We start from the raw sequence: 12668 nt of genomic DNA on the forward strand, positions 1-12668 counted from the left end.
GAGTCACATCTTTCAACGCACCGGGTAGGGTGAGTCGCTTGATCTTACCCTCGGGTTCTGTAGAATACTTTAGTCAGGTAGGTGGGTGGATAGACTGAGGCGTTCCGGCAGTTGGGCAGCGTTCCCCGAGCTACTTATCCCACGTAGCACAACAACCAGAGGGACGGTAGCATTTCGGTTTCGATTGTCGGCGATGAATGAAGATAACCAGCCGGTACGAGCCTGCTAGTGGGCTCGCATGCTTAGCCGACCCGATATCTGCTCGGGCCGCTCATCAAAAGCAGACGCAACGGTTGTGAAAAATTCGGCTACCCCTGTGCGCCCGTCCTACCAGGCTCCTTGGAAGCCTCGACGACCACGCCTTCAGCAAGCCTCCGCGGTAAAAAAGAATCAAGTCAAAGCTCCCGGATGCCCTATCGACAATGGCACCTGAATGCGTCGCCTTTCCCTTACTTGCCCCTCCCCCCGTTCCTGCACGCTCCAAACTTCCCTCGCCGCTACCCGGTGCATACCGTCAGGGGATCTATCGGCTGGTTACTCCGGATCCTCCTCACCCACATTGTGTGCCGTGGACTCCTCGTCAGAGGAATCCTCGCTCTCGTTATCGTCTTCGTCATCATCGCTCCCCTCGTCACCCGTGCCGCTCTCGGTTTCGCTCTCAGCCTCGCTGTCATCGGTACTGGTGTTGTCGTCATCGCTAAGATCCTGCATGCCCGCCAGCCAATTCGCCTCAAAGTCAAGCTCGCCGTCGCTGATCCCCAGGTCGAAGCCGCCGCCGAGCATATGCGCGGATTCCGAGGGCGTGGTGCTCTCCCCTACGGCATTATTGATGATAGACCTCTTGGTGGCCTGCAAGTTCAGGATGTCTTCATCCATGGAGTCTGCTGCAACCACCTTTGCCAGGTACACCGGCTTGGCTTGACCTATGCGTACGATCCGAGCAAAGGCCTGGCGCTCGAGGACCTCGTTCCACCAGTGATCGTAGACGATGGCGCGGTTGGCGGCTGTCAAGTTCAGACCAAGCGCACCGCAGGTGGCGGAAACGAGCTGGAATGCCCACGAGTCAGCGAAAAGTCAGCTCCCTGAATTAGAAGAGGGAGTCTGGCGGTGGCACTAACCATGATCTTGATTTCAGGCCGCTCAGTGAACGCCCGAATGCACCCCTCTTGCTGGCCCGGTTTCATCTGTCCCCAGAGGTATACGAACCTAAGACCCTTGTGGAAGAGCATCCTCCCAAGCAAGTTAAGAACTGGGAGCCACTGAGCAAAAACTATGGTCATGGTTAGCTTGGGAGAACACATAGATACTGCGATTACGGTGTCGTGATACTCACTGATGATCTTGTCATCCGGCGCTTCTTCCTGCCTAGTGTTGGCGGACAGTCGACACGTCTTGTCAGTCATGCCTCCCCTTCGTCTAGTGGTTCACGGGGACACGGTAGCTCTCTCGGGGACTTGCGCTTACCATCTCTGGACAAGATCTAGGGTAGCCTTTGTCTTTGCGCCATGCGGAATTGGCTCCCAGGGCTCTTGGTCGCATGCCCGCAAGAAGGCCCCAGCGTGGATGCGGATCTGCTCCTCTGCAACATCCTTCTTCTTGGGCCGGGTCTTCCGTCTCGATCCCTGGCCCTTCCGCCCTCTCCCTCTCCCTCTGGCTCTGCCTCGTCGTTTCCTGGTGGTCCGTTGGCGATCAAGCAATGGCTGCAACCCGAATTCGTCTTCGCCAGGTTTGCGAGTTCGTTTGTAGCGCGTGCCTTTGCCGCCTTGGTCAGGACCCCAATAATCTCTCACCAATTGCGCGTATTGTGTGGGATGGTGGCGAAAGCACTCGTTGTCCTCTGCATCCCTCGCAGCGTCTGGAACCGTGCCGCAGCTCAGACATGGGCGCTGATTTTGCTCTCTCTGGGACCTTCTGAGACACGCCCTACAGAAGGCATGGCTGCACTGTCAAGCAACGATGTTAGTCCCGGAGTCGGGATCTCCAGCTAGGTGATGTGGAAATCTTACTTGCGCAATGACCGGCTCGACCAGGACATTGCGGCAGAGTCTGCAGAAGCACTGGACCGTCACGCAATCGGAGGGGTACTCTGAGACATAGCCAGGATCAACAAGGGCTGGGTGGGATGTGTAGAACCGAAGGGAGTTGAAGACCCTTATAAGCTCGCCCTTCGAGACATCGGAGGACATGCCAGCGCTTCTTGAGATTTGGGAGCGCTCCAGAAGAGCATTGTACTTGTCCCGTAATTCCTGGTAGAATTTGCGTTCGGCCGGGCAAAAGTCGACCATGATTGTCTCCATGTGTGGGGTAGGGACATCAATTATCTCTCTGCCCATTAGCTTGTCACCAAGTCGCCTATCCTCACAGTAACCGGGTTAGCACGATGGTCCACATATGATCGGGCAGTGAAGGATGTGTGGGTTGGATCCACGAACCGCCTGAGTGTTATGGCTTGGTATGTCGTTTTCAGTTTCTCCAACTGGCTAGCCTGTGATATGTCAGTTCACCAGTCAGAGAAAACCTGAAGCAGCGTGATGCTGACTCACGTCTTCGGTATTGCCCATGTCATTTCGGTAGCTCCCGAACTCGTTGTATACCGTTCTCAGGAAATCCAGGTATGGGAAGAACTCTGCATATGCATTGTTAGTATTTTCAAAAGGCGCAATATTCTGTAAAGGTACTCAGAGACCACGGGGCGTGGAACATCCTGTGGGCAACCGCAGTCCCAACTATGGTGGGAGCTTACCGTCTGTGTCATTCGTCATGAGGGTTCCTGTGAGGACCCAGCTGTGAGTCTTGACCAAGTATCTGCAGGCTATCGACGCTATGTGGCGCGTTAGTTCACTGTGGTCGTCGCGCTAGCCGCCGTGACGGAATCGACAAGAAACCCGAAGGCACTTACTCTGGCTGAACCTATTGTTTATCCTGTGTGCCTCATCGAGCACCAGACGGTACCAGTCCTCCTGGAAGAGACGGCCGGCTGACTCGCGCATCCGAACTTTCCAGTCGGGATTGTTCTGGGACCTCAGCTCATCAATTATGCTGCGGTCTTCTGGTGACGGTAACTGCTGCAGCAGCTGTTCGTAGTTGACAAGGCTGCATTGGAGGTCAGTTCACTCCTTGGGTACTCGGCTGACGGCGAATGCGGAACTACAGACTGTAGCAGTAGGAGGAGACAACAATGGCAATCACTTACATGATATTCCGGTCCTCCCATTCTTCATCTGCCCGCCCCGCCGAGTAGACGAACGCCGGCTTCATCTTCGCATTTTTGTTTGAGCAGTGCCTTCCGATTTCCTTGAGCCATTGTTGAAGCACCCTCTTGGGTACGACAATCAGGGTTTTCTGGGCCCTAGACTTTCTGCTCGGTAGGTTTTGGGACATGCATGCGAGCACCTGCACGGTCTTCCCCAACCCCATCTCGTCGGCAAGAATGCCGCCCTTGGGGCCGACTGGGTGCATCTCGCGGCCCACCATCCAGCTCACACCAATCACTTGGTGTGGGTACAGATGTGTGGTGAACCCGTCCAGTTCCCACTTGCCGCTCTCGTGTCTGCGTATTCCCTTGCCGAAGGAGCAAACTGCTTGGCAGAACAGTTCGAGGTCGCGATTAACCTGGGGATCTGCAGGGTCAATACCCCTTTCCAGGAGATCCTTCCGGACATCGCCAAGATCCAGTTCAAGCAAGCTCTTGTTTGGTTGTGGTGAGACTGTCGGGTTTTTGGCCAGCCGCTGTTTCTTAGCCGAGCCAGAAATATCGTCGTGGCTCGAGCCCTTCCTCTTGCCCGAAACCGTGGTGTCTTCCCCGCCCGAAGCAGCATACACCCGGCGCCAGTACTGCTTTGCGTTTTTGGCTGGCTTTCTGTGCTTCTTCCCCGGTCCGGCATTGGGAGTGGCAGTTACTTGCAACTCGAGGCACGGTGGGATGGGCGGCGGCACGGCGCTCGGTGCCGGACTCGGATAAGAAGTTGGTGTAGTTGCATGCGTCCTTGCGCCTTTACCAGAGCCGGGTTCGCCGTTGAGTGCGGCTGGTGCAGTCTCGCCGCAGGCGGGCATTTCTGCGGGAGATATCATGATGTCCATGGGGGCGATGAGTACCTAGGTATTGAAAGAATGGGAAGAGCAGCCCGCAGCCGAATGAGCCTTGTGTCTGTGCCTCGCAGGGAAGGTCAGTCCTGACAGGGCTCAGATACATAAACCGGGCGGAGAGTGAGCTGACAAGGGACGGAGGTAGCTTCGAAAGCAGTCACTTGGGAGAAGAGGAAGTGAAAGGGAAAGCTGAGCCGTGGGAAGAAGGACAGAAACCAGAACGGACCTGTTGCAGCAGTGAGGGAAAGCCACCCTAGCCTGAATGGCAATGGCTTGCAACTTCTGGGCTCTGAAGCATGGGGAATACTTCAATGGCAGCTTCACAGGTATCGGAATGAAACGCAGTGGGCAGAAACCACCTACCTTTGGTAGGAAGGTTGTGCAAACGCGCTCGGCAGTGGTTTGGCGTTCAAGAGGGTTCAAGTTGCAAGAAGAAACCGGGGAATTCCTGTTGTAGGAGGGCAAGACATGAAGCGCGAGATTTAATGATCCCCAAAATGGGCCACTTTGAACCTCACTTGCTCCAAGCGCCAAGGAGAGTTGGTGGCACTGGAAAAAGAAGCGCAATCCATCAGTTTGCGTATTGTTTTGACGCAATGGTGAGATTCCTGCGTGTGACAATGCGTGTGGCCGAGGTTGGTCGGTGGGTAAGAAGGGTTGGAGGATTGAGAAGAGGTGGGGAGGGAGAAGGGTTGGGTTTTGTTGTTGTTAAGGGGGAAGAGAGGGGGGGGGGAGAGAGAAGGGGACGAGAAGGGCCAGGAATGGGTTTACCCAGCGGAAGATTCCTCTACTTGACCTCCTCGCTGGAGGGAAGGGAAGAGACTGACTGGGGCGGAAAGAATAAAGAAATGCGAATATCGCAATGTCGGAGTTTCGGCGGCGAAGTGCAGTCACAGTTATGGGGTTTTTGGGTGTGTCGGCACCCTAGAAGGTTGGAAAGCAGGACCAAGCTAAGAATGGAGTGTTCAGGCATACATTATTCGGTGTTGGCACTTGCTTCCCAAGGGAGCTTGTGGCTACTGGGAATACTGGCAAGTCTAGTCTTAGACATCAATAGATGGTAAACCTGGATCGCGCCGTCCCCTTAAGCCGTGTCCTTACTGCGGCATCCAAGAAACCATCAATGGCAGCTTATCTGACAGGCAATTCCATATAATCTGATACGCCTCGACCAACTCAGCTTTCTCTTTTGTCTCTTTTCTTCGTTTTTCCCTTTCTTTTTTCCCCGTCTCTTCTCTTCGCCTCAGGAGATCCAACTGCCGTCTCATTCTCACATCAGAAGAACATATTTTATTTCATACCCGCAGGGCACCGTGTAAGTTGAGTTGCCCGTCCTGTCAGGTACCTCCCGCTGATTGGTCACAGCCTACAGGGGGTTATCCTGAAACGCAATGCCTTTGTCGTTTGCAAGCACCAGGTTAAAGTGGGTCCAAGTGCCTGCAACACACCCCAATTTGAACAACAGTAGCCAACAGTGGGCAACCATCGCCATCGATCTTGAAGCTGTAGATACTGCAAAAAACGGCCCAAATAGCTATTTTCTGGTGTTTTTACGTACTTGTTGATATCTGCAGCTTAGTCAGTATAACCATCGAGCCCCTGAACCCAGCCATCGAAGCCCACCTTCGAACCGCCTAGGAACCCGCCCTCGAACTGCCCGAGTGCCTGCCCTCGAACTGCCCAGGAGCCCGCCTACGAACCGCCCTAGAGCCCGCCCTTGAACTGCCTAGGAGCCCGCCTACGAACCGCCCCGGAGCCCGCCTACGAACCGCCCCGGAGCCCACCTACGAACCGCCCTGGAGCCCGTCTACGAACTGCCCTAGAGCTCGCCTACGAACCGCCTAAATGCCTACCTTCGAACCGCCCCAGTGACCGCCTCGCTATGTACACAACGCACCCTGGTTCCTTGCTTAGAGACAGGGCGCCTAGGCACTATAGTTCGATATATCAATGACCACTAGAGGCGCCTAATCACCATTATAATATACGCTAGGGAAACGCTATAGGTTATTGTACGTAAGGCGGATATTAGCCTAATATAGGTATATCGGTATAGACGTATATTCGACCTTACCGATGATCCTTTTCCAAAGCCTAAGACGCTATAGAACTCCTATATACTATAGCTATAGGCTATAGAGGTTCGTTCTATACTAATACGTTGTTGGCGATCTTCCTAGTGGTTAGCTAATATATATACTATATCTACTAAAAGCTTCTTAACTACTTTGCAAGTAAGTCCAACCTCTACTTTGACGAAATATAGGCCTTCCTTCTTAAAGAATACTATATATTTATATCTCTATCGACGATATTATATTATCTTTATATAGCCGATTAGAAGAAGAAAGTTGCTTTACAAAGAGGTATATAATAGAACTATATCCTTTAGCTCGATTATATTAGAAAAGTCGCGATATTTACTACTAAGATATTCGTATTCTACAACGAATTAGGCCTAGATCGAAGAGATAGTATTCATTATATTGGCTAGGCGCTACCAAGTATTACTCCTATCGTCAACAACGTCGTTAAAAGAGGTAAACGCTACTATATCCTCTCTATAATTACAGTTGATAGCGTTCTTAATCTATTGGTCTAGTAGGGTTATAGCAATTAGGAAAGTGTAACGTGCTGGCCTTATAGCGTCTGCAGATAAGCGTACAATATTCTATTCAACTACCTTAAGGAAAGGAAAAGGAGAAGTATAGGCTATGGTCCTCGTACACAGAGTTTTCAGGGGCTCGCGGAGTAGGTTTAGGCCAACGTTATTCTAGGTGCGAGGCAGGCCCGCTATAGGTCCGCCCTAGGGCCGCCGCGGATCCTAGGCATAGCCCCTATATACCTAGCCCGGGTATAGCCTAGTCCGTAATATACCCCCCCCGCTCCGCTAGGCGGTCGAGATAAGGTATATACGACGCTATATTGAGTATCGGCGTAGTCGGGTTCAAGGTAGTTGCCCACTAAGGTCTTGCTATTTATAGCCGTCCTACTGCCTAGGCTCGAGTTATTTGTTTACATTGCTCTAGCAAGCTGCTAATTGGCCCCCTCCTCTCCTTATATATTTATATAGAGTAACTATGCTATATTGGGTATACCTACTAATTATATACGATTCGACCTTGCTCGTCGCTATTAAAAGCCCCTCTTTTTGTATAACCCGACTTCCTTGCGTTTCCCTCCTGTATTCAACGTATATATCCCCCTCCCCTCTTGTGATCTAGTTTCTTCCCTCTTTATACGCCGACAACGTCCTCCTATCTCGCCTTATATATATTCCCCTCCTCCTATATTCTCTCCACGTATCTGTCCATATCCTTGAGTATACTACTCATTTCCACCTTGGCTCTAGCCAGAGTCTTTTCGTCCCCCGCCCTAACAACGATATAGTTCCTAAAACTCGCCTATCGCGTTCGTATATAAGATTATTAAAATATTAGTCGCCGCTACCGCTCTTAGAGGTAGGGGCGCGAGCCACTATCCTAGTAGCAATAATAACGAAGACCGTAATGTAAGTACCTCTAGGATAATCCTATCGTAGACCCAAGTCGCTTACTAACTATAGTATTATAGAATCGAAATAATCGCTAAAAGAATAATAAGCTATTGATTAGTGAGTTCGTTATCAAGGGAGACTCTAACAACGAGGAAAACGAACTACTCCCTAACAAAGGAGAGTTCTATATACAATATATCGCTCGCCTCTTTAGTAGTACTAAGGTCGAATATACCCCTAGCTACAACAAATCCTATAAGGAATATTGTAGAGCCTATACAATATATGAATAGGACTCTATATTATAGGCAATAAACCCCTACCTTCGGTCTAGTCTAAAGAAAATTCTTAAGGTGTACAATATAGGCTAGGCCATCGAGACCTTCGCCTAGAAGAAGACGAGCTTATAGCCTACCCGCTATATAGTCCTTAAATGTAAATTCCAAAAGCTAGCTCAGTCTTTCTAGACTACTTTTAACAACGTATAGGCGTACTATATCTCTACTCAACTAGCACTGCTTCCCCTATCCGCTACCGAGTAGACCCCGACTCGCATTGTCCCTTGGACCCTAGTTGCCTCCCCTACTACGCTAAGCCGCTATAGGGCCCTAGTGCCCTATAATCTACCTACTTCCTCCCTAGACGCCTCTACTTAGCTAACCGTCTACTTAACTTATCGCCTAATAAGTAATAAAGAAGCCTACTAACGCGAAATATACTACCTAGTCAACGCTATTACGACCGTCGTTAATACCAACAACTATCTTGTCGACTATATTTTAAGTTCGCTATAGTCTGGCCCCTCTCTGTAGAGCGGTTACGGTTCAACTCCTACTAGGTACAACATTGCCCTAGTCCCCTTTGCCCTATGTCCCTAGCGCTATTCGTCTTCGTCTACTAAGGACCTTGTATATATCTACTATAAATATACTAATCCTCCTCCCTAAACCCTTAGTAAGTCCAATAGGCAGCTAATTATAGAGGTGCTCTCGTCGCTAGATAAGGGTACTATATACTCGCCTACCAACGACCTAGTACTATCTAGAGACGAAGAGGCTATAGAGTAGAGCTAGAGACGGCCTTATCTCCTATCGTAGCCCTATCCCCGTTTTATCTTACGCCTTGACCTTCTATCGAACCAACCTACCAACTAGAGTAGTTGCAACAATTTTAATATCTACCCCTGTCCTACCTCAGAGATCCCAAAGTAGGTTATACATTGGCCGCCGACCCCGCCTCCTATTAGCTTATACCTAGGTATCCTATAGTACTATAGGGTTGACGCTAGGGTAAAGCTAAAGGACTATCTACATTTAAAGAAGTAGACTTAGTTGATATATTAGGATCTTCCTATATTTGTATTTCTTTTATCGTCTTTTTATAATAAGGCTATAGCCGAATATATCGAGGTAACTATATGCCTAGTAGTACTATCGAGCTATATTCGTTTTATCGTTGTCGTTTCTTATAGAGTAGTCTATATACGAACATTGCATTTTCCCTTCCTCCTCTGGTTCAACGCTAGCCTATCATTATATTGTACGTCTCCCTATTCCTATTTAAACTCGTCGAATATAACAGTATCCAAGAAGTTCTCTAGAGGCTTCTACATTGGTTTATCGTAACCTACCCACTTAACGTATATATCGCGGTTGTTTCCCCTCCCCCTAGCGTTCTAAGCTTTAAAGATCGCCTCTACCCTATACTCCTATTAAAGAACACCCTCCTCCGACGTAACCTATATAGGGTCTAGCCACTTATCTGTAACTTTCTATAAAGGGAACGGATCGAAGGCTACTTACTCGACTAGATCGATATAGAAGGTTAGGTATAGACCACTTGGTATATCAAGCATCATCGTCAAAGGGGTAGGTACTATAACTACCTTATACTTAGCATTTAGCTAGTCGAGTTTCTTACTAGGGCGGTTCATCTTTATATTACATAGAGAGAGCTATACCTTGTCCCCTACCTTAAACCTCTTAGCTAAGTAATAGGAGCGGTTCGCATTCGCCTACTACCGCTACTATATATATATGATAGCTACTTAGGTCCACTCTATTCCCTTCTTTAGATAGTGGAGGAACCTAATAGCGTAGCCCTCCAAGGTCGCTATAAGCGCCATTAAGATTGTAATAAGTTGTATAGGGCTTATATCGAACCTATAGAGGAGGTAGTTCGGGCTTACCCTAGTTATAGACAAGTCCCTATTATTGAACGTAAACTAGTAGGCTAAAAGGTGTTCAAGCTAGTCGTACTATATAAAGGAGACGAAGATTTAGAGGATAGCTTATATCTCTTAGTTGACTTACTCTATTCCCCTATCTGTCTAGGGATAATGAGAAGTCGATAGGAGCTACTCTACCCCTACTACCTTGTATAGCGTAGTCTAGAACCTACTTAACTAGTCTAATCTATAGTCGGTTATAATTTAAGTTGGAAACCTATAGAAGCGCTACTATACGTTATAGAACTAGAGAGTATACTCTTCTATTCCTATCAAATATATCGCTTTAAGCTATATATACTTAGAGAGGCGGTCGATAATCACTATAAGGTAGCTAGGCGCCCCTTCGTCTCTCGTAGGAAGGTCGGTTATAAAGTCAATAGAGATCTACTTCTAGAAACAATTAGGGATAGGCAGGGGTTGTAAAAGCCCTTGACGCAACTACTAAGAGATCTTGCTCCAACGACACTAGTTATAGTTCCTAATGAACCGCTTTACGTTAGACGATATAAGGTCCTAGTAGTAATCTCTCTAAAGTATTTTGAATAGCCTATTGCGCTCTAGGTATCCCAATATAGCTAAGTTATAGATCTGCTAGATGATTATAGTAGTTAGAGGCTCCTATATAGGGAGTTAAAGACGGCTATAGAACTAGAGTACGCCTTATACGTTAAAGGAGTAGTCTACGATCTAGGTTTATACTATGTTCGTCTCCTTTAGAAACTTCTAAGCTCTATTGTAAACGGCCTAGAGCCGATGAATGTAGTACTCGTCTTCGACAATACCCTTGTCCTATAGGGCTACGAGCTACTTGTCTTCGAAAAGCGTCTCTCCTATAGGCAACCTAGCCTCCTCCTATACATTAGTCTAGTATACCTTAATCAGAGGGAATAGCTAGGCAATACGTTAGCTATCTTTAGGTTCGTCTTATTTACACTAAGAGAGCGTATCAGGGCGTAAAGCCTAGGATCCTAGCTAGTACTTTAGCTCAAAGTTGAATAGGGAGAGCGTCTCTACCTATTGGGCCTATCGTTCATTGATCGGACGTAGCTAGGTAAAGTACTTAAGGTTCTTATAGTCAGTCAAAATAGTAAAGGGGGCCGCTATACTCCGAAGCTCTATCGACCAAGCCTTAAGACATAAGATAATAGCCAATAGCTCTTTATTATAGATAGTGTAGTTACACTTAGTAAAGCTTAGTTTTATAAAGTAGTAGACTATAAAGTAAAGAACCTTGTCCTCTCCCCACTAAAATAAGTATCTACCAAGTGTTATACTAAAATAGTCCGCTTCTACAATCGTCTCTCTCTTAAAATCCTATTGGGCAAGGATCAGCTCCGATATAAACGTGGCCTTAAGCGTATTAAAGGCGTCCTACTCCTCTTTGCCCTAGCGGAAGGGGATATTCTTATAGGTAAAGTATATTAATAGGGCCGCCTTCTTAGAGAAGTTAGGGATAAAGTCGCAATAGAAATTAGCGAATCCTAGGAAGCTCTATACTCTTCGGACCTTATAGGGTACCTCCTACTTATAGATAGCCTTGATCTTCTCGAGATTGGGGCAAACATAGACCCTAGCCTCTACGATATACCCTAGGTACTTGACTTCCTTTACTACGAATATATATTTCTTAAGGTCTAGGTTGAGGCCTATGTCCCTCAGTCTTCGGAGGACCTTGTATACCTTCTTTATATAGTCCTTTCGGCTCCTGCTTAAGTATACTAAAACGTCGTTAAGGTATACTATTATATAGTCTCCTAGCGTTAGACTAAGGGCGTTATTAATATATCTCTAGAATATCGTAGGAGCATCTACGAGCCTAAAGGGGTAGACTAGCTACTCGAATAGTCTAAACCTTGTATAAAACGCTATAAGGTATTCGTCCCCCTTAGCTATCTAGATACAATAGAATATAGCCCTAACGTCTAGCTTTGTAAGCTATTTAGCCCTAACTAAGGACCAAAGAGTCTCCTTAATCAAGGGGAGCAGATACTAATCTTACTTAGTGATCTTATTCAGAGCTCAGTAGTCTATATAGAACCTCTATCCTCCTCCTAGCTTCTTTACGAGGAGGACTAAGGCGGCTACCGATAAGGAGCTTACCTAGATCTATCCCTTATCCAACAGGTCTACGACCTACTTCCGAATCTCTAGGAGATAGTCCCTTAGTATATTATATAAGGGTCCCTATAAGAGCTTAAGAGGTTTTTCGTCTAGGCCTATCTTAAGACGGATATAATAGTCGGCCTCCCCCTAATAGAGGGGGAGGTCGTTCGCCTTCTCCTTATCAAAGAGGTCGACGAAGTTACGTAGCTCTTTCGGTAAAGCGACCTTCGGGTCTAGGTTGGCATCGGGCTAGGAGATAGCCGCTCCTAGTATAGTGGTCATCTTACGGATACTAGTAACGAAGAACGTATCTTATACCCCTTTAGACTTCTTCCTTTATACCCTATAGGCCAAGCCTACGAATATCGTGCCTATAATTAGGGTAGCGTTAGCTTCCTTCCACTACGAGGAGCACTTGTATACCTATAGGCCGCTTTGCGAATTGATAGTAAAGACCCTATTAGCCAAGTCTAGTACAATCCTACGGTAGTTTATCTAAGGGAGCCCCAATATAATATCGTAGGCTAGCCCTAGTACTATATAAAATATAGTAGTACTGATCTACCTATCGACGTCCATTGTAATATAGGCGATATATATAATTTTCTTTGTAATTTACACCCCTTTAACTATAACATCTAGGGTATAGAGAGTCGACAAGCTTATCTACTCGATCCCTAACCTCTAATATACTCTCTCGCTAATAGCTCTATAGCTCTAGTACCTACTATCCACTTGTATATTTATAAAACT

The 12668-nt window shown here is 47.6% G+C and overlaps 1 protein-coding gene across 1 annotated transcript; it reads right to left on the bottom strand.

Annotated features, from left to right (window-relative positions):
* Positions 1–552: 552 nt before the first annotated feature.
* Positions 553–3633, bottom strand: THITE_2024961 (uncharacterized protein; the record flags this gene model as incomplete). Its single annotated transcript, XM_003655927.1, has 9 exons — positions 553–1047; positions 1119–1270; positions 1334–1365; positions 1465–1943; positions 2007–2357; positions 2390–2485; positions 2544–2626; positions 2900–3093; positions 3194–3633. Coding segments are annotated over 9 exons (2322 nt in total), but the record flags the coding sequence as incomplete, so codon positions are not given.
* Positions 3634–12668: the final 9035 nt, after the last annotated feature.

This window comes from Thermothielavioides terrestris, chromosome 4, assembly GCF_000226115.1.
Source record: "Thermothielavioides terrestris NRRL 8126 chromosome 4, complete sequence".
Taxonomy (NCBI): Eukaryota; Fungi; Ascomycota; class Sordariomycetes; order Sordariales; family Chaetomiaceae; genus Thermothielavioides; species Thermothielavioides terrestris.